Source organism: Meriones unguiculatus, chromosome 1, assembly GCF_030254825.1.
Source record: "Meriones unguiculatus strain TT.TT164.6M chromosome 1, Bangor_MerUng_6.1, whole genome shotgun sequence".
In the NCBI taxonomy this organism is placed as follows: Eukaryota; Metazoa; Chordata; class Mammalia; order Rodentia; family Muridae; genus Meriones; species Meriones unguiculatus.
The window spans coordinates 35,429,264-35,453,646 of NC_083349.1; the positions used below are offsets into that span (position 1 = coordinate 35,429,264).

Below are 24,383 nucleotides of genomic sequence, written 5' to 3' on the forward strand. Positions count from 1 at the left end.
CCTTGATTGCAAAGGACAAAAAGAATAAAATATTTCAGGATCTCTAAAAAGCGCTTTTGTGGAGGTACATGTCCTGTTTCAGGGGAAAATCCTGCCAAGTTCTACAGGAAGAGAGAAAACTTCTGGAAGGAAATGGCATCTTTCCTCTTATGCTTATACAGAAATATAAGTGGCTGCATGAAATTTATTAACAAGTCAGGCATGGTGGCTCAGGCCTACCACCCCAGCACTTGGGAGGCAGAGGTAAAGTTGGAGGACAACGTGGGCTACATAGTGAGTCTCAAGACAGCCTGGCAAGACCCTGTCTCAGACGAGCAGAAAGAAACACATTGTAATGGCACATCTATCTGGAGAGGACAACATGCCCCTTCATTAAGCCCTGAGCCGATTCTTCGCTGTCAATTCTACCGCGGGTTCTTTTCTGCTAAATTGAGTCGAGGAATCTGGAAGACCTCAAGTTGGTTCCTCCAGGTATGTTTCTCAAGGGGCTCGCAGGGAGAAAAGGTGGCTGTGGCCGGAAGATGCACCTACACAGGCATCACTTATTTCCTGACTCACCCGCTTCCTTCTTCACACATTTCCTTCACTTGACCAATAAGCCTTTTGAAATGAGCAGTGAATTCTTGAAAGTGTATTTCTGGGCCTAGGGCTGGGAATCTAGACACACTGTGAGACCATGCCATTTTTAACATGGTGACACAAAATCAGAACTTCTATATGAAGTGTCATTTCAGTACTACAAAAGGCTCCCTAAATCACATGACTCAGCAAGAGAATCCAAACCCCTGTGAGCTGGGCACATGCTTTGAGAAAACAAACATTACCTGAGAGAGAAAAGTTCACGTTTCCTAACTACACCACACTGAAAATCATGGCAGCTTTCATAAGGAAAGCTTCCACAACTTAATCAAAGTGAAACGAAGTTACTGAGTTTCTACACTCAAGTACTGCCTTGAATGCAACTCTGAGTATTTCGTAATTATTAAAAGTTTATCTTTTCTTGGACATGCAACTCATTACTGTGTTGAGCAAAGCAGACACGGGAAGCTGTGAAACACAGCTATTGTGATTCTTCGGTGCTAATCAACACAAAGTGTAATCTAAAAGTAAGATAAAATCAGTTCTTACCTGAGTATAAAAAGCTTTATTTAATTACCAGCAATGAGGGATAGCACAAAAAAAAAAAAAAAGATAATAAAGTCTCTTTAACTGTTTATTTTTTGTCAGAAGAGCTGACAATTTTCTATCAGAATTTTGGTCTATTATAATAAGCATTTCCCCCATTTCCCCCTTGAAAAACCCACTCAAAACATCCCATTCCTTGAGGTAAAGACTTTTAAAAAAATCTGATTTTTTAAAAGAAAAAGTATTAAAATTTCTTTAGCTTGATAAATAGAAATAATCTTTTTGTTTTGTTTTACCCTGGTGAACATATATGTATTGTTTACAGCGAAGTATCTCCTCACTCGTTGGCAAGCCACAGGTGAGACTCACCCCTACACGTGCCGACTCACAGGTCACAGTGCAACAGTGCCACGTTCATACAGACTATAAAAAGGACACTTATCAATACTCTTCTGGCAAAACAACCAAGGGTTTGGAATGGCAAAAGCAAAAAAGAGTTTAGGCATCAAAGCAGCTCCAGGAGGAATCAGTCTGAGTCTTCATCATCAAGGTAGTCCTCAGCGTTGCTTAACGTTCGGACCCCACCTAAAGGGAACACAGGAAGGAAACAAAACAAAGAAATTACAAACTTCAGAATTTTCTTCACTGTCAGTGCTGTCCCTGAGACCTTCCTATCACTGCTTTTAGCCTAAGAAGTTCACTGCTGCAGAGGGCACCAAGTCACGTGACAGAGCGAGGCACTTGGTGGAGGGACCACCTGTCTGAGTCCAGCACAGAGCAACCAGCCACATGCATGCGGCCAACACCAGCAGCCACTCCAAAAGGTGTCAGTCAGCCCGCGGCCTGTGCCTTACCTGAAGGCAGAGATAGAAAGACAACCAAAGAGAAGGAGCGTGAAAACACAGTACCTTTGGTTTCAGTTCAGAAAAGGTCAGTTTAAGAAAAAGGGAGAGACTGAAATTAAAATGAAAAATCTGAACACCATTCAAATGCAAAAGCAATCCTGAACAGGCACCAAAAGGAAGATCCCTGTCTTCCTCAAATTCTCACAGTGACAGATTTCCTGAAAGGGAAAATGCAGTTCAAAAATAAATGTGCTGTTAATCAACTCAGGGTAGCATGGCCCCCAAACCGTGGTTCTCACTAGCACAGCCAGATTGCACTGGAAATATGACTTGTTGCAAGTCGGTGGAGCCTATGGGAAGATGGGCCTAGAACTCTATCAAGCTGGAGAGCAAAGATTCTATCACAGAGAGCTGGTCAGAAACAAGCTCAAGGAACAGAATTAGAACCTCCAGCGCCTAAGAAGCCTTACTCCTCAGTGCAGTCTCTCTGAAAGTTTTAGTCTAGCAACAGGAAGTCAGTGGTAGCGAAAGGAAGTTAGGCCACAGCCTTCCTTCCTGACCCAACTGGACAGCAAGGGCCAGGAAGGAGATCAACCTCAAGCAAAAGCTATACACATAGTAACAAACATAGTTTCTAGTTTCTGTCCCACACAGTTGCTAATCCGGCTTCCCCCAAATCTGTAGCCGGGCAGCACCAGCTAAACTAATAAACACTTCGTCATTCCCTCTAGGGCCACATCAGTAAAATGAGTGCCTTTACAGAAACACCAATCTTCCAATGAGTATTACTCATGGTTAAAAATCCAGGCTGGTTTACACTGTATGTGAACTGAGGTGAAACATATACAAAAGGGGCTTCTGATGGGGCTTCATGATGGACAGGGGGGATAATTGAGAGGTTCTCTTAACAAGCCTCAAAGAGAGGGAGAATGCTGGCTGTTTCTGACTGGCTAAGGCAGGTGCTGAAGGAGCACCACTGTTGTTACTTCTGTTGGGAGTGGACCATGGCACAGAGTAACTGGCTAATTCCAGGGACTAATGACACCTGAGAGAGGGCTAAGTTTCCTCACAGTTCAAAAATAATTGGAATCAAGGGAAATGAAACCAGCTTTCCATGAGACAGAAAAAGAAGTATGGAAGAGGTAATATAACAAGGTTAACCCGGAAACAAACATCTTTCACCTCTATAATGGAAAGGCTGACTCCACAGTCTCGGATCAGCTAAACCTTGGACACTAAAGCACTACCAAGGCTTGTAATGAGTGGCCAGCAAAGCACTAGCTTGGTTAATGGCTTAAACTTTGAAGAAGTATTAAACTTAAGACAATAGAGGTCCTGGGAGATGGCTCAGTGGGTAGAAGGGGTGAGCCTGACAGCCAGAGTTCAATGCCGGGATCCCAGAGTGGAAGGAAAGAACCAACTCCTGAACAGTTGTTCTCTGACCTCCACAACTGCATGGCACTACCTGCCCCCCGACCCCCCCGACCCCATGGTGCCTGAGACTGTAAAGCACACCCTCGCTGGACACATACAGGGAAGGCAATAGACAGCTAGCCTCTGAGGAGGCACATTGCATTTTAAACCCTGTAGTGGTTTGGCTGAGAATCACATGCTTAGGCCCCAGCTGATGGGCTGTTTGGAAAGGATTAGGAGGTATGTCCTTGTTGGAAGAGGTGCGTGGCTGGCTGTGGGCATTGAGGATTCAAAAGCCTATGTCAGGCCCAGTCTGTGTCTGTCTCTCTCCCCTTGTCTGTCTGTCTGCCTTTCTCTCTACCTGCTGTCTACAGAACAGCTCTCAGCTACTTCTCCAGCACCCATGCTTTCCTGCCATGTTCCCCACAATGATATCATGGATTAACCCCTCTCAAACTGTAAGCAAGCCCCAGTTAAATGCTTTCTTTTGTAAAAGTTGCCTCGGTCATGGTGTGTCTTCACAGGAATAAAACACAGAATACTTAAGACAACCCCTTTCTTTTTCAAACAGCCACCATGTATAACCTTCATTTCATTCTTTCACATTTATTTTCCTACATCTGTATTTTAATCTTTAAAAATGTATGTCCCATCTTTAAATTTTAAAAACCATCCGATACAATACTATGGTTAGATTCCACAACCTTTGACAAAGCCTAGAATAATTTCAATTACAGTCGACTGCTACTCTCATTAAATCTAAAGCATAAGGCAATCACAGAGTGGTGAACACCAACTTTAGCTATGCCTACCTTCAGCCACTCACAGATATCATGACATGAGGGTGGAAAGTACGCCAATCATTAGTAAAGAACACAAGAAACAACCATGTGAAATACCTTATCTTTCTTCAAATTTGTTTGCTTGATACCATTGTCGTACTTTAGATCTGATTAGATCAATGGCATATATTAAAAATCAGAGTCATAAAAACCTGCAAGTCTTGGTCATAAGCACAACAAGGAGAGGAATGTAAACAAATACCTGTTCCCTGCTTCTTTTTCAGGAGTGATGCGCAGGCAGCATTGGTGGCCATGTCGAAGGCCAGCTTCTTCTCATTGTTTCTCAAGTCTGTCCTCGCACCTTCCCAACACAAGAAAAGGAAAGCGTCTGTCTCTGCACACTAGAAAGCATCAGCCAGTCCTCTGGTCACTTAGGCAAAGCTACCGAGAGAACAGTTCTAGCCCAGAATTACTGTGGCCGGCATGGTTCATCAGAGAGCACGCTGCTCCTCCCATCCAGGCTCTAAGGGGTTGTACATGGGCTTTTCAATGAGCCCATTACCCTGGATAAATCCTAAAATGAAGCCACAACCATAACCCCAAGGGTTACATGGATGTCAACAGGAAGCTTTTGGGGCTTCAATCCATCACACCATTTGCCTCTCCCTCAGCTCAAGAGGGTCCTTAAAAAAGCTCATTCGGTTGAACATCACAGGACCAATATTTTATATCTGCAGGTGCACTCATGCAAATCAGCACAAGGCAAAACAACAAAACTCATAAGCAATTCATTGTTCACAATTCATTGTCCCTGTAAGCCCTCTTCCACTCATTTTTTTCCTTGTCTTTATGCTAAAAATCATATTAGAACCCATGAGCACACTTGCACTGCTGAAGAACAAACAAACAAAAATACAGAGGTGAATTCAACAGTGCTGATTATTCCCCTGAACTAAGCTCTTCAGAGGTGACCACACTTAAGAGTAGGCCTGAGCTGTCTCTCTTACATTGCCATGATCTACACACATACGAACATGTACACAAAATCAAACCACACTGTGCTGCTCTGTATTGTATTTTTAAACTACATTTATTTCTACGTGTATGGACACCTGTATCATGCTGTACATGTAAGGCCAGAGCTGCTGTTCTCCTTCCACGGTGTGGGTCCCAGGGACTGACCTCAAGTCCTCAGGCTCGTGGCAAGCACCTCTACTGCTCAGCCATCTCACCAGCCTTGTAAATTCATGTTTAACTGAACAGTGTTTAAGTGATAGGGTACTTTTCTTGGAGTATGCACAAAACTCAATGCATCTCAACATTTACAGCTGTTTCATTAATTGTGGCTCAGCAGCACCCAGCTTGTGGCTGCCACCTTAGACAGCACAGCCTTCAGCATGTCCTTTAGAAAAACCCAACAAGAGTCCTCATGGTCAGTAATCTTTAAGACCAGGGGTTTGCATCATCGTCACACTTAAACCAAAACCGTCCTTGCTCATAAATTCCACAATGCTGCCCCAAATATTCCTAAAGATAGAATCTCAAACTTGTGGCTTGGAGAAAGTTTCTGCAGTTATTGGCCTCTGGGCCAAGCTGCTGAGTTCTACGCCTGGCTAACACTCTGTAAGAGTGGGTAACATTTATGGAACAAGCAGACAAATTGGATGAGCAGCTGTTTGCTGTGAATCACACCAAAGCAAGAGATGAGATCAAAGTATCCTCATTCACACCTCAGCAATGGCTCAGCTTAGGCAACAGCAGCTGCAGCATTTCTCTCGGCTGTTAAAACTCTCCCAAGCAAGGAGGGGCCTCAGCAACTTCACCCCAATTCAACTCAGAACATCGTACCCTGAAACACCCATTTCCCAAAGCCCTATAGTCATACAGACAGGCATGGTAACTTCTTTCTAAAAACAGTACATTTATATGTGCTTTTTAAGTTTATCAAGATCTTATTTCACAGTAAAAAGTACCATAACTGTACCCCCAATTATTTCATCAGTTGTAATAACCCCATATACACAGAATAGAGGTTAAAACTCCAGTTTTAATGGAAGGGGAGTTGGTCTTCCTACCATTTCAAATGCCCTGCTTCATTAGGAGCTAGTTTTCAAGGCAAGCAAAGATCAGGAAAATTCAATTAAAAAGAAAAAGTTACCTTTTTCCAGTAGCAACTGAACAATGTCTGCATAACCCTTCCAGGCCGCAGCATGCAGAGCAGTATCTCCCAGCTTGTTCTACAGTGAAAGAACGGGAAAACAGTGTGATAAAAACACAACGTGGACTGGGTGGAGGCAGCAATGCAGGTTTAGTGCGTGTAAATATAAACGAAGATAAAAGCTACAGAACCACATGGAATTCCAAAGGAAAGAAGAGCTCAAGCAACAAGAAGAGCTGCTCTCTCTGGGAGGGATGGAGAAGCAAAACTAACAGGGCAGAGACAGGCTAAGGTACAGCCTCCTTCAGAGGGAGGGAGACTCCTGCAGGAAATGCATAGACACTCAACAACAGTCAGGAGCTGAAAACTCCTAAGGGGCACAGGGCAAGACTGAGGCATGGAGTAAAAACAGGAGGTGCCAAATAGATTTGTGTATCATTAGAATGCTACAACCAGTTGCTGGCAAATGTCCCACTAGACAACAGTTAGAATTATCCTACTGAGAAATTACCAGGGTTCCCAAGCTCATGCACAATGGTTCAAAAAGAGGACAAGAGCCAGGCAGATAAAAAAAACCTGTACAGTGAAGAGTAAGATCCTTCCTCCCCTCAGCCACTTCTACTCCACTGCCTGGTGAGGACAGTGAAAGGGGTTGCTTTCCGGCAGGACAGCGCAGACTCCCTCTGCAGTACAGCCCCACCCTGGGGGTAAGAATGCTATTTAGCATACTTAGCAACACAGGAGGGGCCTCACCCCCTCACCCTACTGAAGTCCATCCAGGAGGAGCCCACCCTCGCCAAGTCCACCAAGCTTCTGATCACACACATAAATGGATGAACTGAGATGCTGGGTGTTTGAAGACAGCTCAAGTGTCTAAGAGGCCAATTTAAACAAAATAAAAAGCTCCTGGGGAGGAAAGGCACAGTAAATAGCACAGACCATTTTTAAAAACAATTCCTAATATACCAGCCATATAAGGTGGTATTATACAGTCAAACAAGAAAAGGATAAAGGATGTTACTCAAAGTAAGAGTGAAATAAGAACTTGTGTGAAAACTTGGCTTCAAACCCCAGTACCACAACACAAAAACACAGTAACAACAACACATCTCTGTATGCTTGCAGCATCTGAACTAAAATATTGTATATGCATGCAGGCTGTAGCACGTGAACAGTGAAGAGGTGGGGATGCCAAATGTATTCCCCACAGTAAGCAGCCTCACCTGCTGGTTCAGCTCCACATTCGGTTGAGTAAACAGAACCTCCACTATGTCTGCAATTCAAACAGAAAAAGGCATAAAAAAAAAAAAAGACAGAAACAGTGAACTTTGTAAAAGCAGACATCATAATAGCAAAAGACAAAACACCTTAGGAGTGATCTAGAAAATTCTTACAAGTTTCTCAAATTTTATGTTTAGAAAGAAAGCCTAAAAGGTATATTACGAAAGAAAAATTTCAGACCCTGAGACTTATCATATTTGATGAAAAAGAATGGACAGTGGGGTTTGAGCTAGAATGAAACACATGGAAAAATTCAACCTGGCATTATTACTGACTGCAACAGAATTACAGACTTAAGTCAATTAAGTACTTAAGAATTGGTACTTCAGAATTTTGCAGTAAACTTAAAATGTGGGTCCAAAAGCATAGCTAGGGAAAGGCTATGTAGCGCGAACTCTGCCTTCCCCCTGTGGCAGCAGACGGTGGGTTTGTTATCCTGTTGCCGGTGTTTTCTGGTACCTTCTGAAGCCTGAGAGAGGAAGGGAAGTCCCCACAGAGAGGCTCAGCAGCCACATCCCACCCTCACTGTTCTGCAGTTTCCAGAAACACAGCCTTTGGCCAATGTCCTGAAGGATTCGCCGCATGGCCTTTATGACTCAAAAAAGGCAGGTTCCCGTAGGTGAAGCAGATCTCTGAACAGCCTAGATGTGTGTGACTAGAAGACGCAGTACCTTTGTGGCCCCCGTGGCAGGCCCAGTACAGGGCTGTGCTTCCAGCTTTGTCCAGGCCATTCACACCCACTCGGTTGTCCAAGCACTCCCTCAACCAGCTCAAGTTGCCTGAAAGAATGTTACACTTAGAAAAAAACACAAGGAAAGGCTTTTATTCTTTGTTTTGCTCCTAAATCAATTTCATCCTCCGTAAGCTCCCATTTGTGATGGATTAATCAGCAAATCTTCAAACAAGACCTGCCCACTAATGCACTTATATTATGTTGCGTTTGCACTCTGGGTTATTGAAGCACAGCAGTAACATCCATTTTTAATGGGTAGAGTTGCCAAAATAGGTCTAAAGGTATTTCTGTTTTGGAAAAAAAAAAGACTTTTTTTTCCCTCTGTTTAATACTGAAAGGCACTGTGTAACACAAAACCTAACTACAAACAGAAACTCTCTCTATTCATATTTAAAGACATCTTCAGGTTTTGAAAGAAAAAATATCAAGCTGCTCAAAGCTACTGCTATATGCTAACATATAGTTATTAATTAAACATTTTCAGACTATTATCCTAAGTGTCTCATTTACAAAGAAAGTTTTTTGTTTGGTTGGATTGGTTTGGTTTGGTTTTTACAAGCAGAGTTTCTCTGTGTAGCCTTAGCTTATCGTGGAACTAGCTTTATAGACCAGGCTGTCCTTGAACTCAGAACTTAAGAGATCTGTCTACCTTTGTCTCCCAAGTGCTGGGATTAAAGGCATATGCCACCAAATGGCTCAAAAAAAGTTGGTTCTTTTTTTTTTTTTTATGTCATTTTAGTTAGTCTAAGCCTTTCCTTTTCCTTTGCACATGCAGCTTTGGAACAGAATGAAATAGCTTGCTGAGGCTGCATCAGAATTTCCCACTATTCAAAGAACGGTTTCCTAATAGAACTGCTATGGGTGTTTGGGGTTAGAGAAATTCTGTTATGGGGCTTGCCTCGGGCAATGTAAGATGTCTCACAACAGCCTGGGCCTCCACAGGAAGAATGCCAGTACCATCCCTATACTTGTGACAGTCAAAATGTCACCACATACTACCACGTGCTCCAGGCTTGTGGGAAGTAAGTGTCACCCCAGGAAGAAAGTCAAGACAGCTCCCATTCTTGTTGGGTTAGAGCCTCCCCCAATATCCACATTCTCCTTAGTACTATATGTCCCAGGATACTGCTACCCTCTTGCCCTCCAGGACTCAGAACATTGGATTTTACTGATCTGTTAGACTTAACTGCCCCTATCTTACTCTGAGCTTTAAGAACCAGATCATGACCTTTCTTAAGAGCTTAAAAAAGTGTTTGCTAGCTGGTATTTTAAAATTAAAATCACTCTTATCTTTCTGGGGTGAGAGATTACAGGGATTTTGGTTCACAGAACATTCTGAGATGACAGAAATGTTCTAGACCTTAATCTGGATGTTGCTGCTCTGGGTATATACGTTGTTATCAAACTAATCAAACCATATAATTAAAACCCAGGCATTCTGCTATGACATCGACCTGCCAGGCAACACGCGCTTAGTGGCACAACACTGGCATGACTGCTATAGGACAACCAATTTCTTTGATTCTATTTGAGGCCTGTTAAACAGAAGGGACTTCATGTCTGGTACTGAAAACCTTGTCAACGCCATGGCTGGGGATTTCACAGATTATAGGGGTAACCTGCTGCTGCTTTCTTTAAATGGTTACGTGGTTATTAAATGAACATGTGTATTGTTTAGAAAGCGGTTATGCCTTCTAAATATGTATGTTTATGCTCATAGACTAGCGCTGCTCTCCACCATAGTCAGTGAAGCTCCCTTTTTGCAAGACAGCAGTTAATACAAAGACTCAATCAGTCAAAGTGCTGAGAAAAAGTGAGTGTGGGGTGCTCAGCCCTAAACAGGACATCTGTATCACCTCCTCTCTATCCATAGCTCAGGAAACACTGCAGAGCAAGGAAAGAGAAAGAACATGAGAGCCAGAGAATGGAGAAGAGTACTGAAAAACCCTGTCTTCTGGACATGACGTGGCTGCTGCCCCTGTGGCTATACACATAAGACCAAACCAGTCGGAATTCCTATTTGAATGGGAGAGGGGTTTATGAGGCACCATTCCTAGCTGAGAAACTATTTGAAGTTGACAGCTGATGAAGAAAGTCATTTCTCTTGGGAGTATGACTACTAGGTTGCCCATGCCCCAATGGATGGCTCCACAGCCATGTACATAATAACTGAACTCGGAGGTTGCTTATTTAAAACAAACAAACAAACATGAAGTTGGGAGGGGGCATGTTACAGGAAACGGAGAGTTGAAGGTGGAAGAAGATTAAAATATTTGTATACAGGGATGAAATTCTCCAAGAAAAAATTTTTAGAAAGCCTATGCATTTTAATATGCCATATCCTCTATCAAAAAAGAAAAACAGAATCAAACCTACCTCTTTTTGCAGCCTCATGCAATGGATTGTCAATGGATTCTGCTTGCTCAGCAACTAGATTGAAAACAAAGAAACAAGCCCACCATTGAGGTCACTCAGTGATTAATGGGAATTGGTCATGCCCCATAGACACCCAGCTTCATAGCCAGGGCCTCAGATACAACAGCTTAATTACTTACTTAATGTAGATTAGAAGTAACAGAAAATAACTGATAGTGCTTCCTTTAAAAGAGGCTGCATTCCGTGTTAAATGAAACCAAGCCAAGCAATGAGGCAGTAAGTAACACAGCAATTAACTGCAAGCATAAACAATAGCAAGCACAGCTATTAATGGAAACAAACAAAGGCAAACAGATCCCTGAACCAAACACCAAGTTTACTCAAAAAGAAACAGCCATAAAAAGTTCCCACTTTCCAATTCTGTGAAACACCTTTGCTTTGAGGATACCTGATAATAATTCTAATTTCCTTCTGTGGGGGGCAAGCATCAGGGGCCAAGAGCAGTGCAACACTACCTGTGTGACAGAGCTGTGATGCCAGCTCTGTCAGCGTCAGGAGTCTAAAGCCTAAAAGGCTCTTACAGGGATCTAAACTCCGTACTCCACTGTACAGATGGGGAATCGGATCCCAGCGGCATCACTCGAAGGGTGTCTTTAGCACCACATCCTGTTACTAAGTGGAAAAGAAAAAAAAAAAAAAGGCTAAAACCCAGGACTTTTCTTTACCAATCCTGCGCCTTATAACTGGCCCAAATGTGTGTTAACAAAGTGAGACTTCTTCACCACAAACATGAAGTTGGGAGGGGGCATGTTACAGGAAACGGAGAGTTGAAGGTGGAGGAAGATTAAAATATTTGTATACAGGACAGGGATGAAATTCTCCAAGAAAAAATTTTTAGAAAGCCTGTGCATTTTAATATGCCATATCCTCTATCAAAAAAGAAAAACAGAATCAAACCCACCTCTTTTCACGTTACAATGAATTGTTATAAGCAATGAGCGTGGCCTGGAGTGCATGGCCATCCTACAAACAGCAGGCTCACAGTGCAGGTGGCCACCTACCATAGTTGCTCGGGATCAGTCCTGTTCTGCCTTTGCACGTCCCTTTCCACCAGTTGGTATCACTCTGCAAAGAGAACAAGGGAGTCAGCATGTAATTGTATCTGAAACCATCTGAGTTCCCAAGTGCACCACCTCACTGATCAGCATCCTCAAACCCTTGCCATCTACATCCATTTCCATCATCACAAACACAAGGACACAAGCATCCACCATTCATGTCAGATACACATCACAGAGCTTCAGTGAGACAAACCAGAGCATGTGAGGAAAGGGGGAAAATGCACTCGTTTAGATTATAGCTACAGAATACAAATGGCCAGATTTTAACATCTCTTCTTTGATATACTTTTATGTTTTGCCACATTTACAAAGTTTTTTTCTTGTTTTATCTTCACTTTTGGGTAACTTATTATACAAAAGTTCACATCTATACAGAAGCAGAAAGAACAATGTGATAAGCCATTTGCTAGCTGTGTGTAACCACTACCCCTCACCCATCTTCCTTCCCCTCTGGGTTGCTGGGGTTAGTGGCCCACAGCTTGAGATTTCTAAAAAGGATCATATAATACAACTAATTTTTCTCTTACATCTTTTTTAACTTACAGATTCCTCCTCCATTCTTTTCTTTGTTGATTTTGTTGTGGCTTGTTTTGTAGGTCTTTACATATATGTGTGTGTATGTATATACATACATATATATGTAAATATAATATATATTGAATGAACAATTTATTTCTTCTATAGAAATTCAAACAGTCAGGATTTTGCATGCTGCATGCCTATGCTATCATTAAACACATCCACTTGTTCTGTGCATTACCCATGAGTTATTGTTGAGTTCTAAAAACACAAGAAGACTCAGCGGCATTTTATGGGAAGGCTGCTGCACGGGTGGTAAACACAAAGCAAGGCTGCCTCTGTAGGAATGGTAGCTGCTGTCAATAATCACAGGGGTTGCAGAATGGGGGTGTTCTTCCACTTAAATAAGTAGCATTCTCTCTAAAGAGTAACTTTCCCTTACCAACTCTTAGGTCATTCAAGGTAAAGTTCAGGAAGAAAGGACAGAGTAAGTACTGACTCCTTCCCTTACCTGTTGTCAGAATGATAACCCTAGTCCCCAAAGCGTTCCCTCACAGTATCAACGAGATCTGTTTTGAGGTAACATTAGGAAACCATAAATTTAAAGCAGTCCTTGACTTCATTCCTTGAGAGTGGTTGCCCTGATGGACACCCAAGCTGCCCCATCTGTGGGCAGTGCATATTGGTTTCCTTATCATGCCAGTATGGCCCTTGCAGTCTTTTGAAGCTGCCTGCTATTGCAGTCATAAGATGTTCAGTTTACCTTGTCCATTTAATGCCCTATAGCTGGTAATAGCCATTTCTCAAAGGGGCCTTGTTCCTTTCAGTGAGAGTAATAAATTATTACTGGGTTGTCCCTTTTCTAAGGCCCCCTTCAAAGATCAAATGTGATGTTTTTCTGATTCGAATGAAGGACTCCTGTGTTTCTACTTCATTTTACTGACTGACATCCTCGCACCCTCCTCCTCCCATGCTGAGAGCCCACAGTGGACATCGGTGACCTAATGACTAATTTGCCCTCAAATGCCAGGCACACAGTAGCCTCAGAGCAGATGTCTGTCAAGACGGGTACTCATTCATTATTCATTCACTCATTTGTTTGTTTACTGGCAGTTCTGTTTTGTCTCATATCGTCACTAGGGATGTTCAGCCAAGCTGCCAGGTCTTCCTGAGAATACTTCCTTTCTGTGTGGCCTTCCTGAGAATACTTCCTTTCTGTGTGGCTAGGCTACCTGAAAGTGTATGATTAAAGTCATCTGATTCATTCTGTTCTTAATTTTCTTGTTTTGTTTCATTTGTCGAGACAAGGTTCCTCTGGCTGTCCTGGACTCACTGTGTAGACCAGGCTGGCCTTGAACTCACAGAGATCCACCTACTTCTGTCTCCCCAAGTGCTGGGATTGCAGTCTTTGTTCTTAATTTTTTAAGGACTGCTTTTTATTATTTAATTTTATAGCCACATAAAAGGCTATATTATTCCAAAGTCAAATCTTCAAAAGAAATTATAATTTTAAAAATCAATTTTCCCTTCCTTCATATAGAGAAATGTGATTTAAAGTCATATTTTACAAATGTGTCTTTAATTTCAATGTAAGAAAACAGAGGCATATTTATAGCCTCTCACCCTTCCTTAGACAAGTAAGGCATAATATAGGCATTTTTATCTTGCTTTATCCCACTTGAATTACATCAGAATAGAATCTGAAATATATCCTGGTTTCTTTGTACGAATGCAGAGGGCCATCTGTGGCCATAACAAAGCTTATTCAACTATTTAGTTCTGATGAATAAAATGATGATTTTCAATGGTATGAAACCATAACTGTGTCAAAAGCGATGCTGTGCATCTATATTTCTATGTAAATACACACTTAATGTAACCTGCGATGTTTTGACTACCTAAAACAGTCTAGCACTACGTTATCCTATCTATATTAGCTCAGCTTACCATGTCCGTGATGTAGATAATATCTCCTTCTTCGAAGTACAATTCATCTGGCTAAAAGGAAAAAAGCAAAACAACATTGACTCTGTGAATTTTTCCTATCTTAGAATACAGTTACTTCTTTCATTTTGTAATTCTGATTCCTAAAGTATTCTTATAGACAATATTACTTCTATATTTACATTAACAAATAAACCACACAACAAAATATCACAGTAAATTAATACTTGAATTCCAAGGCTAGATTTGTCATGTAATGAATGCTGTCAAAGAACTGTATATATAACAAATAGAGTTTCTAACAGCTTTTATATTTTTCCATCACAAAAGATTTTCACATGAACAAAGAATACTGGTAAAACTTCTCCCTCTTAGAAACTATGGTAGATGAGATATGTACATGCATATGATTATGAGGATAAATGTCTAAAAGTAAAACCATGAAAATATTAATGCTCATACTTGCTTATTTTCAGAAAAGTCTTACATGGTCTTCACGCTCACAGAGAATGACTGTTTCTTGTACATGAGTATTAGTATGGAACTCAGCCTTGGCAGCCTAAGCAAGCTCAAGTACAAAAAGCAGTAACTCTGGCCACTCGGGAACATTAGCAACTCCAGGGCCTAGCTTCATCACTAGTGCCTTCCTGGCCTAACCCATCAAGTGCCTGCAGGCTCTCTAAGGAAAGCCAAAGGTTTACACATCTTGCTACGGCCAGTAGACAAAACCATGAATCTCTGAGTAAACAGGAGGTGCAGTGCCCACTGAAAGGCAATCTCAGCTCTGGACAAAGGTGCACCAAGCACAGACACAGAATGAGATGATGATTGTGCGTAAGTCATGCACAGAAGCTTGCTGCTATTACCAAGCACACTTTTACAACACTAGAAGGAAATATATAGAGAAAAAGACTTGTTCCTGCCTATTCCACACAAAATAAAAATTATACTAGTAAAACAAATTATTTCCTCCATTCATTTCCCCAAGTGTTTGCTTCTTCTCCAGAGCAAACAGGGATGAGTATATATGACTCTGCCCTAGTGATGGATTTCATTTCATAGTGGATCTACACTATTATTGCTGCTTTCCCCCAACTACAAAGACTGTTATCAACTGCATCATGCTCAAACAACCACAGTATAAAGTCAGATGAAAGGTGCACTCAGACATAAAAAGTAGTGAATGGTGACTTATGATCGCCTCCAAAATGGCTGACTTCCTTTAAAGGCAACTTCCTAAAGCATTTATTTCCTTTACATTTTGATTTCCAGAGGCTAGATTTACAGCAGAAGCTACACAAAACAAGTTAAACCCACTGGACCCGAGGAAATGCACTGTAACTTCATTTGAAATAATTTTCAGGAAGAGAGAAATAAAGAACTCTGAGATTTTTCTCTAGCCATGGTTTTGAAGATGGATGGCCAATATTACTTCCAATATTCCAGTCACAGCAAGTGATTAGAGAAACCATTTCTGTTGCTGCAAACTAGCTGCAAACGGGATCCTCTCAGAGACATTACATTCATCACCACAGCATGGCAGCATCACAGTGGCCATCTCAGAGCATTAAGCTGGCATTTTATCACCACTTGAGTGCATCTCTCCATAGAAGGTACCAAGAAGAAAAGAGGAGCTTAGTTAGAATGGTGGGGGGTGCTATAGTGGTGTGAACAGGAGTGGCCCCCAAAGCCTCATGTTTTTGAATGCTTGCTCCATAAGGAATGACAATATGAGGAGGCATGGCCTTACTGTAGGAGTCATGTCACTGTGGAGGCAGGCTTTGGGGTCTCCTATGTGCAAGCTTTGCCCAGTATGACACACAGTCTCCTGCTGCCTGTGGATTAAGATGTAGAGCTCTCCACTTCTTCTCTAGCACCTGTCTGCCTGCATGCTGCCATTCTTCCCACCGTGATGATAATGGACTGAACTTCTGAAACTGTAACATAGCCCCAATTAAATGTTTTCCTTTGATGCAGCCATGATCATTCAGGCCTTTACAGCCATTGAAGCAGGACAGTCTCCCCAAGCATGGTTGGATACCATAAAAAGCTAAAATGATACGCTCAGGATGCGAAGCTAAGTACTGCACTCAGAGTCAGCCGCTTTGGACCCAGAGAAGAGCATGTCTGATTGCATGCGGGTTGATGCCCCAGGTCCTGCCTCTGAGAAAAAGGTATCGGACGGGTCTGATGCTCTTTGGGTGGATGACACCTAAATGAACATCTGTACAAAGTCCCAATTTATTTCTAATATCAGAGATCAGACCTCTACTCTTGCCTGATGCGTCTAAAACAAAAAGGGGGAACTGTAGAGAGCTGTGGAATGCTATGCCTTAAAGATGGAGCTGGTTTCTGCCTTCCACCTTCCCGATGGTGAGTGCTCTCTGTCACGAACAACTCCACATTTGGCTAAGGCCGAGGATCTGGCTTGCTTCCATGTATGTGGACCTATCTGCATTGCCCCCGTGGCACGCCTGGGTTGGCTACCCAGAGGCTATTTAAGCTGTGGGCTGGCTTTCCCTGGGGTCCGAGGATTGTTCAATGTTCCTGAATAAACTGCATTGAAAAAAATAAATAAATAAATAAATAAATCTAGATGCTACTGCTGCCAATTCTCAAAAAAAAAAAAATGTTTTCCTTTATAAGAGTTGCCATGGAACCAGGCATGGTAGTGCACATCTTTAATCCCAGCACTCAAGGAAGCAGAGGCAGGCAGATTGCTGTGAGGCCAAATTGAGTCCAGGACAGCCAAGGCTACACAGAGAAACCCTGTTTCGCGGGGGAGAAAAGAGTTGCCATGGTAATGGTGTCTCTTGGCGGCAATTAAACCCTAACTGAGATGGGGCAGCTGAGAACCTCAGTGGTGTCTACTGTGACTGTACTTCCCGGAGTTCTACAAGCTGCACATGTGCCTGTTCCACATTCGATGTGTCCTGGGCCACTCCTGTCCTCTACCTGTCCACTCAGAGCTCACACAAGCCCCCTTCACTCAGTGCTCTCAGAGAAGCCAAGGAGCCACCTTCTCCAGTTGCTTTAGTCTCCCTCCAAAGTCAGGTGTGCCTAAATTCCCATCATTACATGATCACTCATCTGTGAAACAAACAAACAAAAACCCATCAAAAACATCCCTGCCAAATAAATAGCCTACAATACACAACAAGCACACGTGTATACATATGTACACACATCAAATCTCTGGTTACTTTTTTATATGAACTGAGTGGGGAGCTAGAGAGTGAGAAGCGGCCACTCCTTGGGCACTCTGGGGTGATGAAAAGGTTTTGGAACTTGTTAAAGGAAGTGGTTGTTCAACTGTAATAATCCCACTCAACTGTTTTCTTTCAAATGGTTAATTTTATGTTGTATGAGTTCTACCCTAATTTTAAAAACAATTATAGTCAAAACTCTCAGCATTTTTTAGGTATTTCTTGTCTTTTTGTGGCTTGGTAAAGGGCATCAGTTGGAAAACTGCCCTAAGCTGAGTCATCCAAAGACTTCACAGTGCTGAATCGGCTTTAAGTAACAGAAGCTGTTCTGCAGGGGTGACTGCAGCTCCCACCCTTCCCGCAACTCTCCACCCTCCCCCCCCCCCCGCCCACTCTCCACCCCATCCTGTCACCTGCAGTAACTCTCTGGCCCAGACAGGTTTGTTGTTCAAATGAGGAAAAGATCTGGCCATTTGTTCGGTTTTTACAGTCTATTCTCCTTTAATAGCTCTCACAGTTAAAAGCTGTGAGACCTATTAAAAACTGCCTACACAGTTTTCTTCCAAAGGGACAAAATGAAGGGGTGGGCTTTCCTAACCTTGCTCAGGGATGGTCTATGAAAGTCTTGACACTACTGGGGACAGTCAATAAGCTAACTGTGGCTTACCTAAACCACAGTTACCTAAAAGAATCACATTTTCCATTAAGGATCCACAACAGACCACTTCAATGACAGACTGTTCAATGAGAACCTTTTACATTCCGGGCATCGGGTATCATATTTATGGAACAGAAGTGGGAAAGCACTGACCCAATGATGCCACGAGCACGTCATTACATCCAACTCGTTCTCTGGTTTTTAACCACAATCTCTCATCTCTCCTTGAAGAGCCACAAGATATGAGAAGAATGAAGTGAGCTCAGCATGGTGACTCCTGCTATGATCTCAGCACTCAGGAAGCTAAGGCAGGAGGATTGCTCTAAACTCAAGGCCAGCCTGGGCTGTGGAGAGCATCGTCTCTAGTAAAACAAAAACCTTAAAAAAACAAGCAACAAGTGGTGCTACAGTAGTGAGTGCAAATGTATGTTAGTACCGAAGGCAAATGTACATTCTCATTCCTACTCTATCTATTCTAGGTAACAGAGTTCCAAGGCAGTAATTTTACTGATTAATGCAAATAAGTGATTTTTGAGAAGTTTAGAAAAACTATGATATGCTTCTGGAATTTTTTAGATTTAGTAACCCAAAAATACAAAAATTAATCCATAGAAAAAATAAATTTCCCTGGAATGTTATCATTTAGTATTTCATAGTATTAGCCAGGCATGATGTTGTATGCCTGCAATCCCAGAACTCTGGAAGGCAGAGGCAGGCAGATCTCTGTGAGTTCAAGGCCAGCCTGGTCTACAAAGTGAGTCCAGGACAGCCAAGTCTACACAGAGAAACCTTTGTAAATACTAGTTAATCCTTTACAGCAATACTAAGGAGTAAGGCCATTTTTTATGTCCTATTCAAGATGAGATTGTCATATAGCATGTGATATTCACATTATAGAGCCACAACTCCTAACCTTAGCATGTATTTCTTTCACAGAAACATCACACATTGCCATTAATGGTCATCACAGTGACATGACATAGTTTAACGATGGCAGTTTTGGAAAATATTCCTCGTCTTACATCCTCAATAATGCAGGATAACAATATCAAAAACAGTCCCTTTCCCATGCAAAGTATGCTTGGCCTCACCTAGTCCTTGCAAAAACCTACTAGGCAGAACTAGGTCTTGGGTATTTCTATTTACCAAAAAGACATAGACAGGCTGAAGATCACAGTGAGGCACATGGCTGGGATCCTGCCTCGGCTTCTGGATACGCATTCTAGACCTCACTCACACATTATCACCTAGGGCAGCCTAGCAAGCCTTGTAGGACCAAGCAGGTCCATCTGGTTTTCCTTCAGAAACCAGCACCCCTCCGACACACTGTTCCTCCCTGTCAACACACGTTCACACGGCTCTATCCAGTCCAGGTAGGCCTCTGTGTGACACTTCCTCCAAAGGGAGGCCGGAAGAGAGTTAGAGTCAAGGGGAGCTGGGTGATAACAGAAATACCTTTCCGTGACGCAATACAGACAATCAGGAGCCACAAATGTCTTGTTCTACCTACACATTACCTCAAGTAGGGCTGGCCATCACTCTCACTTTCTCCTGGGGTTGTCACACTTGCTAAAAGCAGGGCCATAGCCTTGAGGGCTGCTGTATACAAAGCAAAGGGCCCATAGCTTCCAGCTCAGCCTTCAGTATTTCTAGGCCATAATGCTTGAAAGAGGTATTTGGTGTGCTATAAACCACAATGTGCTGTGCACTCGGCCCACTAGGCATGTATACTTGGTCTGCCGAGCACACAGTGCTGAAGGGCTTGGAGCACTGTGACCTCTGTGTACTGAGCGGTGTGCTCAGAACGCCAGTGCTGTGCGGCGCACTCAGCTGTCTATTCGGCGTGTTCTGTACTGTGCCGTGAACTTGGTGTGCTGAGTATACGGTGTGCTACCACGTAGATGTGCTTGTGTTCTCTGAGTGCTACGGCCGGCGTCAGCTGAGCGACTGAATGCTGGGTAAATGGTGCGTTTTGCATGCGGTATACTCAGTATGTGTTTCGCTGTGCGTGCACTGTGCTGTGCTGCGGTGTCCTTGTGTCGTGGTAGGGGGTGCGTCTGCTTTGTGTAGGACACACTGGTGCTCAGTGTATTATGTGCCCCTACAAACACTATGAATGCCTGCCACAAGAGAACAAACTATGCTCCAGCATTGCCCAAGTGACTGGGTCATGGCCTCACAGAAGTCAACGAAGGCCTGGGAGAATGTTCAATATTTAATGATGGGTAAAAGAAGGCCACGTGAAATGGTAGCTTCTAAAAAAACTAGTTTTTTGATAGAATATTTTTAATTACCTAATGAATTAAATATGTATTTTCTTCCATATATTCAATAATGACCACAGCTTTTAAAAAAACAGCATGGAGAAACTCCTTCCAGAGAAATGGAGGTAAATTAGTAATCAGCATATCAACCAAAGGAAAATATTTGCTAATGTCTATCAAATATAGCAACCAGCACTCCTCGGCAATAGAAACTATCCCAGCCACTGCTGCCTTTACATTATATTCTCACTAAAACCAACAGAAACAACAGACAAAGGCTAAGTAACCTCCAGGTCACAGGCGGCAGGACAAATCAGAAAGCCCAGCGCAGGCTCTGAACCTGGGTTCTGCACCCCAGACAGCACCTGTACAGCACTATGCCTGAGCAGGTCACAGTCAAAGAGGCACCCACTTCTAGGGGACCCAGAGCAGTATTCATGGGAGGGCACCCAGTTCACATGAGCATAGAGGAGCTACACCATGGGTCCAGAAAAGCGGCAGAGACCGGCTCTACTGAGAGTCCTCTAGGTCATACAAGGAGGAGGGGCAGAGGCCAGAAGCACTGGAAACAAGAACTAGACCGTAGGAGACCACAGAGTGAAATACAGATGTGCAGCAGGTGGCGGACCAAAGCCACACACTGGAATCATTAACCGAGCAGGGAACACAAATAGAACAGAGAAGCTTGAGTCATACAGAGTGAGGAAAGGCCAAAGGTCAGGAGGAGCCGCACAGGGAGAGGAGGTCAGTGAGAAAGGACAACGGTGACCCAGCTCAGGACACCTGGGAAGAACAGAGAGTCAAGAGTCACTTCGATCTACCCTCGGGACATAGGTCTCACTCTACAGAAGGAGGCTTGTGCAGCCTCAAGCTTGTTTGCTCTGGCAGGGACAACTGATGCTGTGTGCTCTCCTCCCTCATTATCCTCCATGGGTGATGCAGATCCCATCAGAGATTGTCCCTGTAAGCAAAGCTGAACATGACTCTGGGCTCAGGCTACCCGCCTGTCATGGCCCTTTGTGCTTCCTCTCCAACTTAGGCTGCTGCCCTAACTCCCAGCTCCTCAGACTGTGACTGTCCTCAGTGACTAGGTTTTTGTTGAGATGATGAAGATACAATGAGGGCTGCAAGACAGACCTCAGCCCAACACAACTGGTGTGCATGAAGAGACTGGACACAGACACACCCAAGGAGAGACCATGTGAGGACATGGGGAGAAAGTGACTTGCTGTGAGCCACTGCAACAGGCTCAGAAGATAACAGCCCTGCTGACAATTCAATCTGGGTTGTGAGTCCAGGATTATGTTCAAATGAGGAGCTGGGTCTCCAGGCTTAAGAGACTGCAGATGGTGATCTCCTGGCAGGCCCTGGCCCGGTGGCAGTGAATTAGTACTCAGAGTGAGAGAGCCACACAAACGATGTGACTGCAGGAATGGGAGCTACAGAGAAACATAAGGAGGGTATTCCCGTTTCCTTCCTGCTGCTGTCTTAGGACACTCTGACCACATGTAGTAGACAGGAGGAAAGGGCTGATGTGGCTTGTGTTTCTATCACTGAGGGAGCAGGAACCCCTCCAATCATGGAGGATTGGTGCTTGCTGGCTCACTCATGCCTCGCTAGCTTTCTTATACATCTTTCAGCTGTTGCTGTACTATCCTCATGGCCACATGCAGCGTGTGGTACAATACAGGGACACACTAAACCCTGGGTGGGAACACCAGGAGCCACAGCAAAGGAAAAATGCATACAGAAGAGACAGGAAGATCTTGATCCAGGAGACTGGCAGAAGGCATGAGGTAGAGGGTCAAGGAGAAGGTAAGGAAAGCTGCTGTGTGGTTCATAGGAAGACTGACAAAGACTGGGTCTCTTTTATAGTTTATAGATATTTCTATAAACTATAGAAATTTATAGATATTTAAGTTTAAAGATATTAAAATTTAAGTTTATAGATATTTCTATATGGAGGCCACTAAGTGACTTGAAAATAGATGTCACCATATACAAGGAGAGAAGCAATATGAGGGACTACATGACATCCAAACTCAGGTCATGCAAACCAACCTGGGATTTAGCTCAGCGCTCACTGAGGAAAACACTGGGGACGGACTGAACACTCATCCTGTGAATTGCCTAACAGCCGTGGCAGAAAACACAGACTACTTAGGCCAGAACAGGTGTCTAACTAAAGTCACCTTACACTGCTGTGTCAGTTTTACAGCTTAAATCAGAATACTTACAGTCCTGGGTTCGAATGTGTACAGAGCTCTGAAGACTTTAACTTGCCCTAAAAGAAAAAAAAAATCTGATCAATTCTTTTATTTCTAACTTTATTCTCAGTTGTTATTGATTTTTTTTTTCCCTGTTAGAATTCCCAAATTAAAAGTCTATTTCGGAAATGTTACTTTAGAGGAAGTACCTTTCCCATATTGAATGCATCTTTAAAACATTTGTTAAATGAATGTTAGTACATGTCTTGGGGTGATGGCTTTGTTTGACAAGAATTATATAGATCTACTGCATTTCTGTCCCAAGTATAGGCAGTTTTTCTAATACTAACATCAAACTTAAAAATATAGAGGTTAGGGGTGGAAGAGGCTAGAGAGACGGCTCCTTAGTTAAGACAACTTGTCTCTCTTCCAGAAGACCCAATCCAGAACCCATGCAGTCAGGTCACAACTGCCTGTAACTACCTCCAGGGCGATAGATGCCTTCTTCTAGTCTCGAGGAACCTGCATGTGCTAAGGGTATAGCTCAGTGGTAGAGCATTTGACTGTGGGGACCTGCACACATACAGCACACGTATACACATGAACAAGCAAGTGAATAATAAAATTAAGGTGTGGTGGCGCGCACCCGTAATCTCAGCACTCGGAACGATCTCTATGAGTTTGAGGTGAGCCTGGTCACCATAGCAAGTTTCAGGTCACCCATAACTCCACAGAAAGACTGCGTCTAGATAGATAGATAGAGTTGAGCATCTTAACAAAATAATATGAAGGACAATCTAAATGTTTTTAAAATCCTTAAATTAAATCAATCTACTAGGACCTTATATTTTCTTAAAAAAAAAAAAAAAAGACAGAAACGGAGGAAAGGAAAAGAACCATGTAAGAGCGTGTCACCCGCCACCCACGTGTTTCCCAGCACTTCCCCAGCACGCTGTGTCATCTGCACTGGCCCAGTGCAACCGAAGGAAAGGGCTCCAACATGTTCAATTTCCCCGCAGCCACTATGCATACAGCATGAATTTAAGCTCACAAAATTAATACAAATTAAGCTGTATAGGGTCTACAGTGAGCAAGGAGATGTGCTTTACAAAACAGATAGGTTAAGAAAGAGATCGAAACAGAAGGACTATCTATTTGGAGACTGATAACAGTTTAGTCCAAGTCCTAGAAAATCCTGTAGAGATGACAAACATCCAAGCCAAGTCCCATTCAAAACTGGCTTCCAAGGGAGATAAAGAAGCTTGCTATCTTGCGCTTTCCTTGTTGCTATTTGAACATATTTTGTAATACAACAACATAATGTAATACATATACAACTTGTAACTACATGAATGCTTCCTGGAGTATTAAAACAAAACAAAACAAAAAAACCTTTGCTTGACACAATGTGGTCTAATGAAGACATATTTTTAGTGTTCCATCAACAGACTTCCAAGTGTCCAGCACAGAGCCCTGCCCAGTGCTGAGCAACCCCTGCTGCAGAGTGAAGAATGGGTGGGAAAGGGAAAGCTTAGAAGCCTGAGCCTGAAATAGCCTACAAATCAGTAGTGTGAGAAAAACATTATCCAGTGTAACTCCACACAAGTATAGAAAAGCTATTTGTGTTAGTCACATGTAGATACTGGACACATAAAATGTGGCTTGTGGGATCAAGGGACTGAGTCTTAATATTATTTATTTTTTTTCCAACATAATATTTGTATGGATTACTTAGGAATTTCACATAATGC

At 42.8% G+C, this 24,383-nt stretch overlaps 1 protein-coding gene across 1 annotated transcript in view; it reads right to left on the reverse strand.

The window, feature by feature from the left end:
* Positions 1–1,121: 1,121 nt before the first annotated feature.
* The window catches only part of Ostf1 (osteoclast stimulating factor 1), a 46,452-nt gene continuing 23,190 nt past the window's right edge, over positions 1,122–24,383 (reverse strand). Inside the window, exons 3-11 of the mRNA XM_021652917.2 lie at positions 22,663–22,709; positions 14,301–14,351; positions 11,775–11,838; positions 10,714–10,767; positions 8,276–8,383; positions 7,547–7,596; positions 6,324–6,402; positions 4,428–4,526; positions 1,122–1,710 (exon numbers count right to left, since the gene is read on the reverse strand). Of these exons, the coding sequence (XP_021508592.1) occupies positions 1,652–1,710; positions 4,428–4,526; positions 6,324–6,402; positions 7,547–7,596; positions 8,276–8,383; positions 10,714–10,767; positions 11,775–11,838; positions 14,301–14,351; positions 22,663–22,709 (611 nt within the window). The 3' untranslated portion in view covers positions 1,122–1,651. The remainder of the gene's footprint in view (positions 1,711–4,427; positions 4,527–6,323; positions 6,403–7,546; positions 7,597–8,275; positions 8,384–10,713; positions 10,768–11,774; positions 11,839–14,300; positions 14,352–22,662; positions 22,710–24,383) is intronic.